We start from the raw sequence: 17,599 nt of genomic DNA, 5'->3' as shown, positions 1-17,599 counted from the left end.
AGTTTTATAGTAGAGACACTTCACTGCAGATATTTAGACAAAGCACATTCATAAGATGATAAAAAACATCCAAGGATAGCTTCAATTTGAGATCTCACACACAGGGGTGTTTTCTAATTTTCTTTTTTTTTTTTTGCTCTCTTTCTTCCTTCTTTTTTTTTTTTTTTTTTGGCCTTGCCCTTGCTTTTTTTGTTTTTACTTTTATATTGAAGTTTATATACGAAGCACATAAAATAAATTTTTTATTTTATGTGCTTGTTTGTTAGCATCTTTTTCTTTCAGCAGGGGTTGATGAGTGGCCAGGTTTCCCAGTGCAACATCCTAAGTTTGATAAATCTATCTAATCATCTTTTTCCACCTTATTCTGTTTTTTCTCCCTCTCTGCCTGCATATTACCCCACTTGTTAAAGCGTGCCTCCTACACTCTCTTTAGTCTCAGTCCCTCCTGTCGCCTCCCTCCTCATTTTTCAGCATGAGAGCAGCCGCGGGGTGCTTCTATATTTCCCAGACTCTGCTGAAGTAGATTGGAATCGAGGCCTTTGCCATTTTTTATTTACTGCTTCGCTGACTCCATTTGTGCACGTACCGTCGGTGTCGGCGCGTTTTGGCACGCACGGACGCTGAATCACTGCAGGTGTTCGAACTCCAGCGAGGTGTGTCGAGGAGTATTGCCTCTGTATTTCTTCGGAGTCCCGCGTTGTTTGTTGGTTAGCCATAAAAAGTGGCTTTTGTTGCGCATCAACTGCTCCAACACCTTCGGCGACACCGTCTGCGATCGTAAACCAAGACCGAGGAAGCGGTGGTTCTTGTTATGAGCCTTGGAGACTAAAAGACTAGTTCTCTGCAGTGCTTTGACAGTAAAATGGCTGGAAATAAGTTTATCTGAGAGTAAACGTGCGCTACAGCCGTATGTATATCTGGGATCTGTCTGTAGAAGAGAACTCGAAAGTGGAGGTGGGAGACGGTTCCCTTTACCCACTTCTCCCCCTTATAATGCATGGCGACAGGTCCTGTGGCAGGGAGGCGATTCCCAGACGTTCAGTCAATTCCTGCTGTTTGCGAATGGCAGTGTGGATTACCAGAAGGGCACAGATTGGGATTACTGGGTGACCCATTTCCTTTTTTTTTTCTTTTTTTTTTTACAAAACAAGAGGAACACAATCGGACACCCTGCTCCATTTTTAGAGGGCTTGCATTAACATACTTTGTTTTTGTTCTCTTCTCTAGTGGTTCACAGACATTTCGATCCACAAAATAACAATAATAATGAGAGACTTTGACCATCACTGGTTGAAACCTACAAATATTTCTGCTGTTCATATTAATAGGACAAAATGACAAAACAATAGCCAATATGTGGGTGTTGTTTTTTTTTGTTTACCAGATAGCATTTTTTTAAAAAAAGTGGAGAAGAGGTTGCTACATTTCAGAAATTTTTCCTGGCTAAAATGACTGAGCAGATCCTTTCTGCTGTGGCTCCTGATATCTGGTGGGGGAGACATTTCGGACGGTTTGCATCCTTTTGTTTTTTACAGATCTGCTTTGAGTCGCACACGGCCTCCAAAGAAGAGAGATTCCCCAGTACAAATGATGCTGGAGCGACCTTTCACAGTCTGGAGCTCAATCGTACACAGAGATGGGGTCTGATTTCCAATCTCAAACTTTAGAAGCGGACTTTACCGTCATATTAGCAAGTAGTGTGGTTGGTATGTCTAATATTACAAAATCAGTATTGGCTGTGTGTATTCTCTAGAGCATTTTTTCTCCCCTACCCTGCTTTTCAATTCAAATATGCCATATAAATAAACTTAATTAATTGGCTGATTGATATCTACTCAGCAACTGGTACCTGCTGACAATTCTCCTTTGGGGAAATCTGTGTGTTGACATCAAAATAACAGCAAATATCTTTCAAATTTAAAGTTAGACAGTTAATAATGTTACATATTTAGGTTTTTCCTCTTTTTGTGATGGGAAGAATAACCTCAGCATTTTATATTTGGTTTGATTTCTGGAGATTATCTCAAGTATCCAAATTTGTATTCTGGAATCTGTTGACTGCACTGCTTGCAAAGCGAGTGACATTAAATCCAAGTTTTGAGTTCCTTATACAATGTTTTTGGAAAAAAAGGTTAACCGTGCTTTACAAGGAAACTAAGAACCAAAACTCCCCGTCTTCGCCGTTCTAAAATTACAAAGAAATGCATGCAACATGTGAAGTGGAAAACAAAACTTATCTGATGGAGCTGTGGAAACACTCGTAGGAATGCGTTTGTTCCTAGAAGGAAAAGTTTCCAATTAGGCAGCCAAACTGTCAAATGCTGCATGTGACTGTGTTCAACACGTAAACAGGTTAGAGGAGCCTTTTCACCACAGGAAGATGTTGAGCAGAAGTGCGAAGCCTCACAGATTACCGCTGCTTCTCTTGTAGCAAGCAGAGCGAGCAGCACCGTGTCGCAAAGAAACGTTTTCACAGTTTAAAGCACAGACTTTGTTTAGTGGTTTAAGTAGGTGTGATTTTTCGTTGACAAAAACTTAATTTGAATTCATTTCCGGGCCGACTTAGACTTTGTCAGCACTTAAAACCCGATTTTAGACTCCTCCAGTTGAGTACGATCACATCTAAAAGATGAAATATGTGGATAAGAGAGATGAACCATGATTTGCAGTCTTTAAAATCATGGTGGTAATCTTTTAATTTACCACCATGTTTCTTTTGACTTGAAGTAATGTTAATGTTAATGTCTTGTAGTGGCCTCAGATTTATTATAAAACTCGTTCTGTTTCTCAAGGAGATCGCAAGGAGGACTGCTAACCTCAGAGACTTGAAGCTCATCACCAACTTATTGAGAAGGGTAGAAATACTTTTTCACATGCCTTGCTTAATTAAAACTGGTTTCCTTCATCTTATTGTCTTTTGAGAGCTTTGCCAAGCTTACTCTTAAAGTTGAGCATCAGATTTATTATGAAACTTGCCCTCTTTGCATGTCAGTGGTCCTTGTTGACCTTGCATACCTACATTTGCTCTTTGCAGTCGGACGTGAAGCCGGCTCCTCTACTCTTCACCCGCCGCCCTCTTCTTAACATAGACTCTCACAAATCAAGACAATAGTCGCTTGTCCCCCCTGTCCTTTTCTCTTTTGTGTGTGTGTGCTTAAGGGTGCATATTAGCGAGTTCGTGGACGTATATTTAAGTGTCCTGCCCATTGTGATCCGGCGAGCAGGGACTGTTGCTAGGCTACAAGAAGAAGTGTCCTGCATAGTCAATGTGTCCAAGAAGGGGGTGGGAGGGGTGTGGATGTAATTGACTTGGCAAGGGCAGTGGTGCGAACACAGAGAAACAAACAAAAAAAAAATCTAAGCATTCTTTAAATACCTTGTATTCAAAGTGTCAGAGACTCACCGATACCTTCGGGATCATGATGTTACACCGCCGGATTAAATTACACGAGCGTTCGCCGGGTCTGTCTCTTAGGAATGAGACCGACAGCTTCCCTTTGCTGTACGAAAGTGGATTTGTGCTTTGAACGTTCAGCAAACCGGCTTCGCCAGAAGCTCCAAAAAGAGTTGCCACACGCAGCGACTGTTTTCTCCAGCCTGAAATACACGAGCTCGGTGCTCTCACGGCCTGGCTCTTCAAACGGGCCACAAATACTTTTCGTGGGTTTTTAGTTCTGCTTCGCGGAGACGTTTAATTAAATTCACATGCAGATGGTAATTGCTGTAAGAATATGCACTTGTGATATTCTCGCACCTCCTCCAGTAAAAGACGAGTCAAGAGACGGGGATGAGAGGACGCGTGATTCAGAGTCGCAATTTCCGAACTACAATTAGTTTTCTGTCTGTTGCAGCAAATATGAGAATCTCATTAAGTGCAGGTTGCACTACTGAAGTATAAGAGCTATTTATTTCCATTTCAGCTCTTGAGAACTATTACATTTTTGTATTTTTCCACACACACGTGTAGAATTGTCTGATTTGGTTTTTGTAAAACCAGGAACTGCCTATGTTTTCAGACACATATTTTTATTTGTTGGTTATTTTATGGTTCCAGTGGTAAAGACGATGGTTCAAACAGCAAAAGTAACAAATTCAAACCTACTGAGACTTTTTCCATCACTGGTTATTATTGTTGCAAACATCACATTTCTTGTCATCTGTTTTACTGATAACAATACATTACATTATTACGCATCGCTTCAAGGCAGTGTGCCTCGAGTAAAGTATCCTTTTTTACAAGCAAAATGTTTAAAACTCCATCACAGGAAATATTTACCCCATTATTTTTTTTTTTTTAGAATTTAGTTTAAGTCAAATTGATCTGAAGCAATATTATCATTAAAAGGTCGTCTGGTAGCCTAAACATGGCTGGTCTCAGAGCTCCTTGTGGACGTGTCTGTGACTGCTGCCGTCACATTTGGCCAAGATAATCAAGAGCAGGAGAAAAGTGACTGTGTGAACATTTAAAGAATGACGCATCTTAATTTTAAAGGGCATCATTACCGGAATAGTGACCTTTTGAGGTATATTACGTGGGGTTCCTTGTTTTGCTCCGAGTACATGCTAAGATCCACATTGTGGTTTACAGAGTGCTTTGGATGCATTAGAGGAAGCAAAGCGAAGGGGATGCAACGAGCCTTCAGTTCGCGTCGGATTCGCCTGCCGAGCTCAAAGCAGAATGCTGTTCCTGTGGCATTAACTTTCAGCTCAATCATGTTCTTGTAAGACCCGCTTTTCACAGGTCACTGGGCCATGCTGGGAGCCATGAAAGTGACGAAAGATGGAAAATACGAGGAGCGAAGAGAGGGGGTGGGGGGAAACAGGCGAGACGTTGTGAGATCTAATGAAAAGGCATAAAGAGGAGATTGTGGGGAGCTAAGAGGGTTTAGATAATGAGAGTGCAAATCAGAGGGACAAGAGAGGGAAGGAGAGCGAGGCAGAGAGGGGGAAAAAACGCAGATCTAGGTCAGAGAGAAGCAACACTGTCAACGAACTAGTGGAGGAAAGGATGGGCTGGCCTGTGAGATTTAATACCGACTGGTCTGAATGGGATAGATCAGAGCAAGCGGGCCACCCCTATGAGAAAACGCAAAAAGGATGACGGTGTTAAGTGTGAAATCCATTTCATAATTCATTATTAGAGCTGCATCCATCTTCATTTCTTATTTAAGGAATCGCATAAATAAATGTATGACAATATATATCCACAAGGAGCTTTTAGCATCTCGGGTTTTTGGTGATTTGAAGTCGTCCTCATTTTAAGGGATGGAAATTAGCAAATTGAGGTTTAGTTTTTAAAATGATCACTAGGTAGTAGGATTTTCCAGTGTTCTGCTGACGCTCGTTCGGTCGCGGTGTCGTGCCAGCAGAAACACCTTGTGTGAGGTTGAGGTTGTGTAAGCAAAATCTACCAAAGCATCTTAATCAATTAACTGCTACTCTATTATTCCCATGTTATTCCATTTTTTTTAATAGTTAGTATGTTGAGTTTACTGGTATGAAAAAGTCAGCAAATATACTACAGGAGTGTTTTTCTTGTGTGTGTGACTGAGTCTGTAATTTTTTCCACTGCTCCAGCTGTTGCCAGTTTCAACGATCCTTTCTGAGCGTCGACGGCGAGACAATATTTCTCTGTGAATCTGTCTGGTCTGTTATTGAAAAAGTAATTTTTTCTACGGACCCCACTCTGAAAAAGTTCTCAAATTTGGGCCATTTTTAAATGAATCTGTTTGGAAAGACAAGTTACCAATGTCGAATTGAACTTTTTCAATTGCATGAATTGAAAAAGTTCATGCAATTGCCCTCATGCTAGTGCCCTGTCCAAGCTATTATCGTCAGGGGAAGTTGTAGTTTGCTTAATGTTGTTTTTTTTTTTTCTACAACGGGTTACAGAGAAAGTTGCACCCCTGACTTACACTCAGACTCCTGAACACAACGTGTTGCTGTTGAGAAAATGTTGCAAGAATTGAAGCAAAGGACAAATCAATGGAAAGCTCTCTTTCCAAACCTGAATGAAAACAAATATGTATCTTCATGTTGGAATCCATTTGGGTGGATGGTAGCTAAAGAAATATGGTTGGTATTAATGCCATGTCATTGCTAACTCTACAAGAAAGCTATTTTCTACAAGGATCTAATAAACTCTAATCAAGTTTAAACGGCAAACTTGATTAAAGTGGTGCGTTTGCCACTGCCGAAATATGTGCTGAGTCCGTTTTAGTTGGTTTAGGTCTGTCAATAAAATCTCTGGCAGTTGTGAGCGGTTGACGTCTGCTGAAGGGCGGATTCCTTCACCAAGACAAGCTGGCGAGTAGAAAGGCATGGGAACACGGAGAACTGGTTCGATGAACTTCCCGACAGGTTGCCAAACATTTAATTGGCTCTTACCACTGACAATATAATGACAGATTGATTGAACACCTTTTAAAAATAAGGTGCAAGAACAATGGCTGCACAGAGGCAGCCACACCAAGAAAACAACAAATGCAATAAACGGGAACACGGAGGACAAAGTCGGATCACAACAACCCCAGTGGTTAATATCATTGTTAAACAATACTGTCATAGAAAGGAGTGGCTACGTGTGTATTGGGAAGTCTGTATGGGATCATTCGAAGGTGTAGACTTATATTTTTGAAGAACTGTTTCTGTCGATGCCAAGCTAGTTTGTGCACGTGGAGTGGAACCTGCTCATCTGATCTGAAAACTGTGATGTGTATTTGTATTTTACCCTCCTTATTTGTTCTTAGTTAGAACCATCTTTGGCTGCAAATGCAGATCCAAGTGGTTCCACAAGGATGTAAATATTTGCCGATTTTGCTTTACGGAATAATTTCACACAAAAACACTCGTAAGAGAACGAATCCCTTTGTATCTGCGAGTGTCAGGTTTGGAGTCTTGCCTCCTGTTCTTAACTGAATTTACATCAGGACATTGATTGGACCCATTCATATGCGTGATCTGAACCGACACATTGGAGCTCTGGCTGTTGTTTAGGGTCGTCGTACAGCTGGAAAGTGAACATCCACACTGGTTTCCAGTCTAAAAGGGTTTCCTTTAGTTCCATCAGTCTTTCTGATGACTCTGATCGATTTTTCCTGTTTCTGCTGGGAAAAACTCCCCAAAACATCCAAACAGCCTGTTGATGTCACCACCACCAAGCTTAAGGGTTTGCAGGGTGCATTCAGGATGATGTATAATACATTTTGTGCCACTAACAGCCAAAAGTTTTAACTTTTATATAATCTATTAGAGCAGTGTCCTCCATGTTTGCTGTTTGATTTACATGGTAAACTGTTAATGGGACTTTTCATGGCTTTCCATCAGAAATAAGTTTATTCTTGCTACTCTTGCATAAGGACCTTTTTTCTTAACAGATTATGGACTAAACGGTGCTCTGTAAAATGCCCAAAGTGGCTATTATTTCTGTGAATGGGGCTGAATGTACTGTGTGTGTGTTTTAAACACTGTGAGAACTGTGCAATAGTTTCACTTCGCTTCACAGTTATATACAGTCTTGTGTGTCACATAAAGTCTTCATAAAACATTGAGATTTCTTAATGAGGCAAGATTTTTCGCAGGGCACCATAACGCAGCTACATCATCCTCTTAAATTAACTGGCTTGGAAATGCTATTTTAGTGCACCCCAGTCTCATTTTCAAATTTGCAAATAAATCAGGAGGAAGAGGGCAAAGACCGCAGTGAAGATAACGACGAGCAGACTGTGCTAATTTCTTTCTGATCCTCCTTTCCAAAACGGTCATTTAATAAGCCTGGATGACATTACTGCTCCTGGAGGAGAGATATCGGGACACAAAGGGAGGACGGCCGTCAGCTGGTTCAGATAAATGAATTTCTAGCTTGGTCCGATAATATCCGTGTCTCATATCTGTTTGACACATTCACTATTTCCCGCTTCCTTGGCCTTACTTTGACCTAATCAGTCATCCTCTCACCTACCTCTCCCCCTATTATGTGTGGGAGTTGTAAAGAGTTGTTCTTTCTGTGAGAACGATGGAAAGATAGGACGTCTTTTTTTTCTGCTTTCTGTGTGTCTGTAAGTGTTTGAGTTTCTGATTTGTAAGTGGCTCTAATTCTTTTGTTGGTTTTTTGAACAAAGCCGGTCCTTGTGCTTGTGGAATTGGGGCAGTCTGATCCTAATGAGAAATCCCTGGTCAATCTCCCCAGCTCTTTCACTCGCACAAAATCCGAACTGTGTTTTTTTTTTTTTTTTTTTTTTTATACTTGTGTGTGTGTGTGTGTGTGTGTGTGTTGTGTGTGTGTGTGTGAGAGAGCGGCTGATCAGTGTTCAGCCACCCAGTGGTGCTCAGTTTGACGGTTAGCAGCAAAATTACCATTGTTAAAATTATATCAACAAATTTAACCGTGGAGCTATTTAGTGGGGATTTTTCTCTTTTTAAATAAAAGTTGTTTGGTCAGTTAACACATTTCTCTCAAAGACTGGGAAAACATGAAATCGGGTTAAAACAATACGAGGTTCTCTCTGCAGCCAGTGTCTGCTGTAACTTTTCACTGTAATTTGGCGTCGTCGTAGCTACGACCAGTCGATCAAAGTCTTTTTGATGTACCGTACAGGCAGCTAACTCATAATGCTAACTTGTTTATCATGAATTGAAATGCCCGTGTTCTTGCTCCCAGTCTGTTGCTATGGATTTGTTTCTTTGTTGTCCGGTTGCCAAGTCGCACTGACCAGCCTATAGGATGCTTCGTACTTCAGGTGGAGGGAATAACCAACAGTGGTTTTAGTGTCTGTACTTTCTCCATTAGTTAATCACAGCCACACATGCTCCATGTGCAAATGATCCTCTTTGTCATTTCCACTTTTGCTCTTTGTTCCCTTATTTCTTTAACATCTCCAGGCTTAGCCTTACATTACCATTTTTGGTATTGTAAGGGTATTTTACACCTCAGTCACACAGCTGGAAACCTCTAAATTTTCTTCTATAAGATAAGACTTATAAAAATCTATAATGCTTAAAGCATTCACTCTCATGTATGGGGATCCATAATAATAGTTTGAAATTGCAATGGCAGCACTTTGTGAGATAGATATCAATTTGATGGAAAATATTGTTTTAATGTCGTTACACCCCATCCTGAAGTGAAGCATGCTGTTTTTGTCCTCAGAAAACGAAAACATTCACATCGACTCATGTTTCTTCTCTTTTCTCTTTTTCGCTGCATCTTCTCCTGCGTCTTTCCCTTCCTGCTTCCCAGGGTCGCCATATTAGGACGGGGCAGTTGGCAGCCATCAAGGTCATGGATGTCGCTACGGTAAGACACACGAATGCACGCTCCCACATATTCATACACATTAAATCCGTCTCGAGCTTTTACACCAAAGTGAACCATACCGCCTAATTAAGAGCGATGAGTCACAGCTTGTGCGTGTGCGTAAGGCGGGGGAGATGAAACGAGGATGGGCCCATCGCCATGGCAATATCAGCTGGAATGATTAGGAGACGAGTGTGGTCTCAGGCATGTCTGTAAAGCAGGAGGGAACCTCGGCTATTTTTAGAAACCCTCACACCCCACGCATCCCTGTTAGCACTCAGTTGCCGGCAAACAATGGAAAAAAACAAACAAACCAGGAATTAACTACTGTGACATCCTATGAGTGAATAACGCAATAGAAGCTTTGCCAAACCTGCAGGATGTCGACTGCTCCAACGGAAAATGAAAAGGCAGTTTGCATTTAAACTAGCACAAATAAATAAGAGAAATTACAGCTAATTTTTTTTTTTTTTAATACAAGAGACTATAAACATTTTATCTAATTAACAGCCACCACAACAACTTGTTTCAAACAACAGCCTCTGGCACTGTGACAGGATCCCCCTGGAAGTGGAAGTAATTAAAGAGTAATGTTGTTAGTGTGGATAATTTAGAGGCCAGCTGCGCGCACCGAAGCATTGGTTTGTGTTCATGTATTTATTTTAAAGATTTTAACAAGATTCAGAATGATGATTAAAGATCAGCCGGGAGTGAAAGGCCTTAGGTTTTAAATGTTATATTTCTGCTATTGCAGGACGAGGAGGACGAGATCAAGTCTGAAATCAACATGCTGAAGAAGTACAGCAATCACAGGAACATCGCCACTTACTTTGGAGTATTCGTCAAGAAGCAACCTCCTGGCATCGACGACCAGCTTTGGGTAGGACACCTTTTTTTTTTAATGTAATGAATGTCTTTTTTTTTTTTTTTTTTTTTAAGTTTTAAGCTATTTTTATCACTTGTCGAACACATTTTTTGGCAGCCCTGGTAAAGATGACTTGAAAGGATTAGAAGAAAGACAATTTTTTTCCCCTCCTGGACTGAAAAATGGAAAATGGAAAAAAATCCAGCCTTTTTGTTTGAGTGGTGGAAGAGAAATCCCACATAAAGGAAAAATCTTTTAACAAAACCACAAGTGTCGATATTTTGTGCGTTCCCTATTGCCAACAGGGCAACACTTCATGTATTCCTTTTACATTTGAGGAAGTTGGAGTATACAGAAAACCCCCCAAAAATATTTTCCTTGCTCTTTGCACAGTCTAGGTCGAGATCATCCAGCGTCTTGTTTCTTGTGTTGTACTTTCTTTTCTTTAGCTCCCCCCAGAGGTTCTCCAGAAGTGGACATGAGCTTTTCCACACAATAATCAATTGTGCTATGTCAGATGTACAAGGAGTGTTTAACACAAAGCTGAATATTAGTCTCGTTTTAGTAAAATCACATGGTTCCAGTTTAAATGATCAGACTTTTGCAAACTCTACAAGTTTATGCTTGTCACCGTCCTGCTCCCTCTTTGTTGTGGCAAGGTCAATGTTGGTCCTAATTTGGCCTTTTGCCCAGAACAAATGGGTCTCTGTGTCAGGAGTGCACTATGATCGACAAAAAAGTTACATTTTAGGTAAAGAAAATGCTTCAGTTGTATTTATCTTAAATTGTTTGGTATACCTAGTGACGGTAAAAACTTTGCCTCCCGTCATCAAATTATGCAGATTTTGTCACTTATACCTTTTAAATCTTAAAAAAGGAGAGAACACATTGGCTTTAGGTTTGCATCCACTGGGATGCCTGCACACAGCTTATGCATTAGTGGCATAAGTAATGAGCCTGGATCTGCATCGGATCATATACTAACGTAATCTCTTCAGTAACTCTGTTCGGCCCGGTCACGTTGTATTTCTCGGAGTGCAGTGGCGGCACGAACTCATACGTGGACAAATAGATTCGCACAGAACAGCCAAACCTGCTCTCTGTATATCTCTCCCTGATAACAGTCACAAGTGTGTGTTGTTCTGTTCGCGCCTGTGAGTGTGTGGCTGTGCTGTGTCTCGGTAAATGCCCGCATCCTGGGCAAGAGCAGGACGGCCGCTTCACGCGCACTGCCTCTCCTCCTCTGAACAAGAGGGCCGATAAGAGGGAAGCTTGAAGCAGAGCCAGGATTCACAAACCCAACTTCGGTTCACCGGTCTCCATGGATGCAGCACAGAGATGAAAGAATAGAAAGGGAAAAGGGGGTGGAGGGTGTTTGGCTACTTTTTCTCTTGCGTATTTATTCCCTCTTCGTGAAGGTTGTTTCCTTTTTTTTATTAATTAGACAAATTTATTTCCTAAATGTGGTAGACGAGCGTTATTCAAACAAAAAAAGTTTTGTGTTCAGTTACATCAAGATATAACTGAATTGAAAAAATATATTCTTTTTGCTCATTTCTTCTTTTTTTTTTACATCTTTCAATTATTATTTTAATTTTATATTGAGTGGGATGTTTCTACTGAACAACTTTACTTACTGTGGACTCTGATATTCACAGAGTTTAGGGCCCACAACCCCCACTGAACAGTTAAAATACACAAATACATGAGATTTTCTCTAAAAAATGCTTAGAACTGCCTATTTTAATAGTTCAAACACCAGATATACCTTAATATGCATTAACATGCGCAGTAGAAACCGTCTTGGCTCTACCACAGAAGCCAACATCTGCGTTTGGGTTACAGCCGATCAGCGTCGAGGATCGTGAACATTCCTATATGATATTAGTCTATGTACCTTGGTGAATATCCTGCAGTCTGATGCTTTTAGCTTGGCGATTGTATTTTTGAAAAAAAAAAAAAAAGCTTAACTCAATAAAAGTGATAGATTATGGTAGACAGCTGACTGTCTGGGTACACCAATAGGTAGGGAGATGCCAGAGACGAATTACTCTGTGCTCAGAACAGCCGGACAACGCTCCAGTCTCTCCAACGCCCTCTGGCGTCCCATTACAATGACTTTACATCAGATGACAAACATTTTCTAGCACTTTTGAAAACCGTAACTGGATCTCTTTATTTAGGATTTTTTTTAAAACCAACTCCTTTAAAAAAAAAAAAAAACATTAATTTATTTTTTTTTCCTGTCGGTTCTTCACACGGTTTAACTTGGCGCATAAAGCGAATAAGATCCAAGTGAGGGAGATCTTTTTGCACAGTGAAAAGATCCCGTTACAGTCTGAATCAAGACATTATCCTGCTTCTGTTGCTGTTTTTCGCTTATGGCTCCAATGAGGCAGCTTATGCTTGCAGTTTATGTTTTGCCTGTGGGAATGTGTGGAGAAACCGGTTGTTCAGAGATGCTTTTCAACCACACAAACATTAAATTAAGTAAGCGGCGCCGAGCAAAACTACAAGCAAGGGCACAGAATGTACTTAATTATTCTGTTTATCTATCGGCTATGCACATGTTATCACATAATACTGTGTTGTTATTTGGGGGGGAGGGAGGCTGTAGCTGTGACAGTCGAAAAAGCCAATGCTGTACGCTGTGACCAATGTAGAACCAGCAGTTCTACATCATGTATGTATCTGGGCTACTGAAGGAAACCCACTGAGACGCTGTTGAACATGCAATCTATGACGGGGACAACCGCAGTGCTGGCAGTCGAGTCTTTCATGTTTTTTTTTTCTTGCCAGTGAGCTAAAAATATTTTTCCAGCTAAAAATATGTGCCGCAACTATAAAACGTTTGCTGCAAATTGTTGGGAAAACATGCCGACGCATTTGCGGCTGTTCCATTTTGGCGCCGGCGTTGTAAGTTTCGAGTGGCTCGAGCAAATTGGTGATTAGTGTAATAAGCACGTTTTAATAATTCCGTTTGAAATCAATCTCTTGCATTGCTCACCCGTGACTTGTTGTTTCTTGGTCTTGCTACCGCCTGAAGTTTTTTTTTACAGGTATTTCAGGCTCTTCTGGAACAATTCTAGACAAGACTGCCTTCTTCAGCAGAGCAAGCAGTTAAAAAAAAAATCAAAACAATGTGTTGTGTTTTTAGCTTGTCATGGAGTTCTGTGGAGCTGGCTCGGTGACAGACCTGATCAAAAACACCAAGGGCAACTCGCTAAAGGAGGACTGGAACGCTTACATCTGCAGAGAGATTCTCAGGGTGAGTTCCAAATCACACCCTCTACTTTGTTTTTTTTTTAAGGGTAAATAAGCACCTCCCCCTACACCTGAAAGAATCACGGCATTGTTGCAAAGTCACTGTTAACGGGTATTAATCACGGTTCAGTTGCATTTCTCTGTCAACCACAAATTGGGAGACATCTTTACTACAAAGATATGAGTTCAGGCTGCATCTCTATCTCTTTGTTTGTCAGCAGTGCTCTGACAAATGGCTGCGCATTGACAATTTCATGGTCCAACACACTTCAATCGAGGCTTTTATAAAACTCAGTAGCATACTGAAGATGTAACTAAATCATTTGATTCAGGTGTGCTGGACCAGGAATGCACCTAAACTCTGCAGGACAGTAGATCTCGAGAACTTAGTTTTGAGACCCATGAGGTAGATGGTGGAAAACTAACACTGCAGGTCAGCCTGAGTGCACCGTCCCATCTGTGGAACATGGTCGTGGAAGCATTGGGCTGTGGGGACGCTTTATTTTTTGGCAATATCAGAATCGGTTGCATTTCATGAGAAGCTAGGTGGAGATAAATGCAGAGAAATCCAGGATCAAAATCTGTCAGAGGCAGCAAAAGACGTCAAGGTAGGTCCTTCCAACAGGACTGCAACCATAAAACTGAATCCAGAAACACGATGAATATCCCAGTCAGAGTCCAGACCCCATTTCAGTTGGGAAGTCGTCATCGAACCTCACTGTGCTTGAGATATTTTTGCAAAGAATGGGCAACCATGTTGACATGTTCATATCCAAAGATATTTTCCCTTCACCTTTACAAAAATAGACATCTTTGTTTTGGTTTGACACATGAAGTCCCAATAATATGTTGAAGAGGTTGTGATATGATAAACAATGAAAAAGTTCAAGGCGTATGAATATTTCTCAAGAAACTAAAAGCATATTAAATAGCTTTTTGTGATACTTTATCAATTTTTCCATCTCTCTACAGTTTTATCTTTTTTTAAAAACACATTTGTGTCGTTTTCTAAATACGTTGCATAGCTGCGTTTACCCAATTAATCACAGTTTTTTTTTTTTTTGTGTGGAGATTCCTCTTGAAATGTAAAAAAAAAAAAAGAGCCTGTGCAGGTCAGAGGCTTCGGGTCAGCTGAAGAGCAGCCTCGCCCTGGGGGGGTTACTGAAGGACACCTCCCTGTTTAGCCCTGAGCTCTTTCTTGAATAATAATTACAACTTGGCTCCGTTTCCTTCACGGCTCATATCTGTCTGCGTCTGCAGGGCTTGGCTCATCTGCATCACCACAAGGTCATCCACAGAGACATCAAAGGACAGAACGTGCTGCTGACTGAGAACGCCGAGGTCAAGCTAGGTGAGCCGGTCCCCACCTACTCCACTAAACGGCTTCGCGTTTGGCGGCGCGGCGCGGTGTATGAGATTTCATGCTCGCCTGACTTTTGTGGCTTTTCTTTCCATTTTCAGCTTAGTCATCTGTTTGTGGCTGTCACGCTGTTCAAGATGCAAAACGCTGAAGAAGGGAATCTCTCTCTGTCTTTCTCCTCAGATTTTGTTGCTATGTATTTTTAGATTGGTCGACGTTATTGCAGGTTGTGTTATTCATACAGATTTGGAGTCTTGTATTGAAGTTTTTTGTGCGTGCGTGTGTGCATGTGTTTGCAGTGGATTTTGGCGTTTCGGCACAGATGGACAGAACGGTGGGAAAGAGGAACACATTTATTGGGACACCGTACTGGATGGCGCCAGAGGTTATTGCCTGTGATGAAAACCCTGAAGCCACCTACGACTGCAAGGTAAAAACTGCCTTCACCTGAGGATGCCTTGTACATTCATTTATACAAACTGAGATTTTGATCACCCTGAGTGTGCACGCTTCCTCCATTGCAGAGTGATTTATGGTCCCTGGGGATCACGGCGATGGAGATGGCTGAAGGAGCGCCTCGTAAGTGCCCAATCAATACCCCACATCTCTGTCGCTGCTTTTTTTTTTTTTTTTTTTTTTTACGGCTTCAGTGGGATATTTTAATCAGGAGGCAGATTGTTTGCTCGAATGCGTAATGCCGTCGATTGAAAAAAGGCTTGGATTTTTGGATTAGATGTCTGATATTTGGACTGATGTCCGTTCTACCTCTTTTTTTAAATTTATGTTTTCATTCCTCAGAGGTGCACAGTTGTTAAAATTGGCGACAGTTGTTTTCACTTTCGTACAACTGAGGCATGCTGGATGTTTTATTCCCATTAAACATCTGAGCCAGTTAAGGTTGGATCCATTTTGTCTTGACTGCGACAGCAGCCAAAAACCGTTTCTTCAGAGGAAACTGATGGCTTTAAGGTTTGTGGCAGTGGTAGCTTAAAATAAGCATGCTTAAAATAAGCATGAATAAAATCATTGTTTTTTTGTTTTTTTTTGCAACAAAATAGCTCACACCTGCTAAAATATTATTCAGTGAATAGTATGTATTTTTTTTATTATACTGCTATACATCTATAATAAACTCGTCATCCAAAAACATTTATTCATTATTTTGACTTTTATTCATAGACACACATAATGGAGAATAACAGAATACTGGTATGAGGGTTAGACGTCACTTTGTACTTTTTGTACTGATTTACCAGTCAGTTTCTATCAAATGAATGTATTGGCGGGGGGGAAAAAAACATAACTTCTCATTTCTGCACACTTTGTGAGATGATTCCAAGTCTGTCAGCTTAAACATAAAGTAATGAATAAGATTTTGTTTGCTTTTGGTAATTGTCAGATATATGTTTGATTTAAGGCTCGAGGGAAATCCAGAATTAGACACTCGGTGAATTAATGGCTGTTTTGAAGTAAATGTTTCTCTGGTTATGATGGGGAAAAAAGAAATATAGTGCAAGTCTTAACGGCGGCACATTTCCTCTCCGATCCAATGTGATCCACTGATAATGTTGGCAGCGCGGCTCCTAGTTAACAGTGCAGAGACGCGACCTGTAGAAGAAGTAACTCTCCTGCTTCATTGCTTTCCTTTGAGCACCACATCCTTTAACAAATGGTGTTTCAGCTGCTCCCTACGGAGCAACACCGAAAGCTTTGTGGGGATATACATCGACAGCCGAGAGCAGATCACGTGAGCGGGAGCTACAGGAGCAGCCTCTCCTTCAACGTGAATATCATTACAAAGACATAAAACTTTTTTTTTATTGACAGGCAACACCCAGGTCCCCTGGGGGTTCGGCAGACTTAAAATACAGCAAGCAGCAGCTATCGTGTCGAGCAAAGCCAGTGATGCATCTCATAATAAACGCTTCGCTGTATTTTTCAACTCGATGAGTCAAACAAATTAAAAATGTGTAGAGATGCTAGGAGACTTAATGCTACTGTGGATTCTACATTCGATTTATAAAAGAATGCATAGACTAGCATGTGATTTGGGTAAAATGAATTGGCTCTTTGTATCAATAGCTTCTGCATGGCTGTTGGCTTTTCATGTGCATCGTGATAACATCTGCTATAATTAAGTCACGCTTAATATTCCCCATCGTTTGCCTCCTTAGCGCTGTGTGATATGCACCCAATGAGAGCCCTTTTCCTCATTCCACGCAACCCAGCCCCCAGACTCAAATCAAAGAAATGGTGAGTGAGGATTATATATATGTCACCAGAAATTAGTTAGATTTTCAGTTCTGACTTGGATGTGTTGGATTTTTTTAGGTCAAAGAAGTTCCAGTCGTTCATTGAAAGCACTCTGGTGAAGAGCCACAGCCACAGGCCCAGCACAGAGCAGCTCCTCCTGCATCCCTTCATCACCGAGCTTCCCAACGAGAGACACCTCCGCATCCAGCTGAAGGACCACATCGACCGCACGAAGAAGAAGAGGGGAGAGAGGGGTGAGGAACGACTCGCGCTGTAATGTCTAGACGCGTCACCAAAGTAGTTGGGATTCAAATGTTGTAAGAGGCTGGAGGTGGGCGACATTTAAAAGAGAATTATAGCGCTGGCTAGGAATTGATTGCAGACATCAAGAGCATGAATGTTTCATTAATACGGGGCCGTAAATGATGCATTCGAGTCCTCCTTTTTCATTTTTGTGAGTTTTTGAGCAACCCCCGTCAGCGGCGACATTCTGGCTGGACATTTCATCGGTGTTGGTTATTGGTCCGTTTTAGTTGGTTAGCATCCTCCTAATCTATGAGAT

The 17,599-nt window shown here is 41.2% G+C and overlaps 1 protein-coding gene across 15 annotated transcripts in view; it reads left to right on the top strand.

Moving 5' to 3' along the window:
- tnika (TRAF2 and NCK interacting kinase a) overlaps positions 1-17,599 on the top strand; it is a 65,568-nt gene that overhangs the window by 20,545 nt on the left and 27,424 nt on the right. For all 15 annotated transcript variants that reach the window (XM_016677695.1, XM_016677690.1, XM_016677692.1 and 12 more), the window contains exons 3-10: positions 9,239-9,295; positions 10,050-10,175; positions 13,318-13,428; positions 14,685-14,775; positions 15,084-15,214; positions 15,309-15,363; positions 16,959-17,037; positions 17,116-17,291. In XM_016677695.1, coding sequence (XP_016533181.1) covers positions 9,239-9,295; positions 10,050-10,175; positions 13,318-13,428; positions 14,685-14,775; positions 15,084-15,214; positions 15,309-15,363; positions 16,959-17,037; positions 17,116-17,291 — 826 coding nt within the window. The remainder of the gene's footprint in view (positions 1-9,238; positions 9,296-10,049; positions 10,176-13,317; positions 13,429-14,684; positions 14,776-15,083; positions 15,215-15,308; positions 15,364-16,958; positions 17,038-17,115; positions 17,292-17,599) is intronic.

Source organism: Poecilia formosa, unplaced genomic scaffold (assembly GCF_000485575.1).
Source record: "Poecilia formosa unplaced genomic scaffold, Poecilia_formosa-5.1.2 Scaffold160, whole genome shotgun sequence".
Lineage (NCBI taxonomy): Eukaryota > Metazoa > Chordata > Actinopteri > Cyprinodontiformes > Poeciliidae > Poecilia > Poecilia formosa.
Note: the sequence above shows the minus strand (reverse complement) of the source record. Positions and strands in the feature narration are given on the sequence as shown.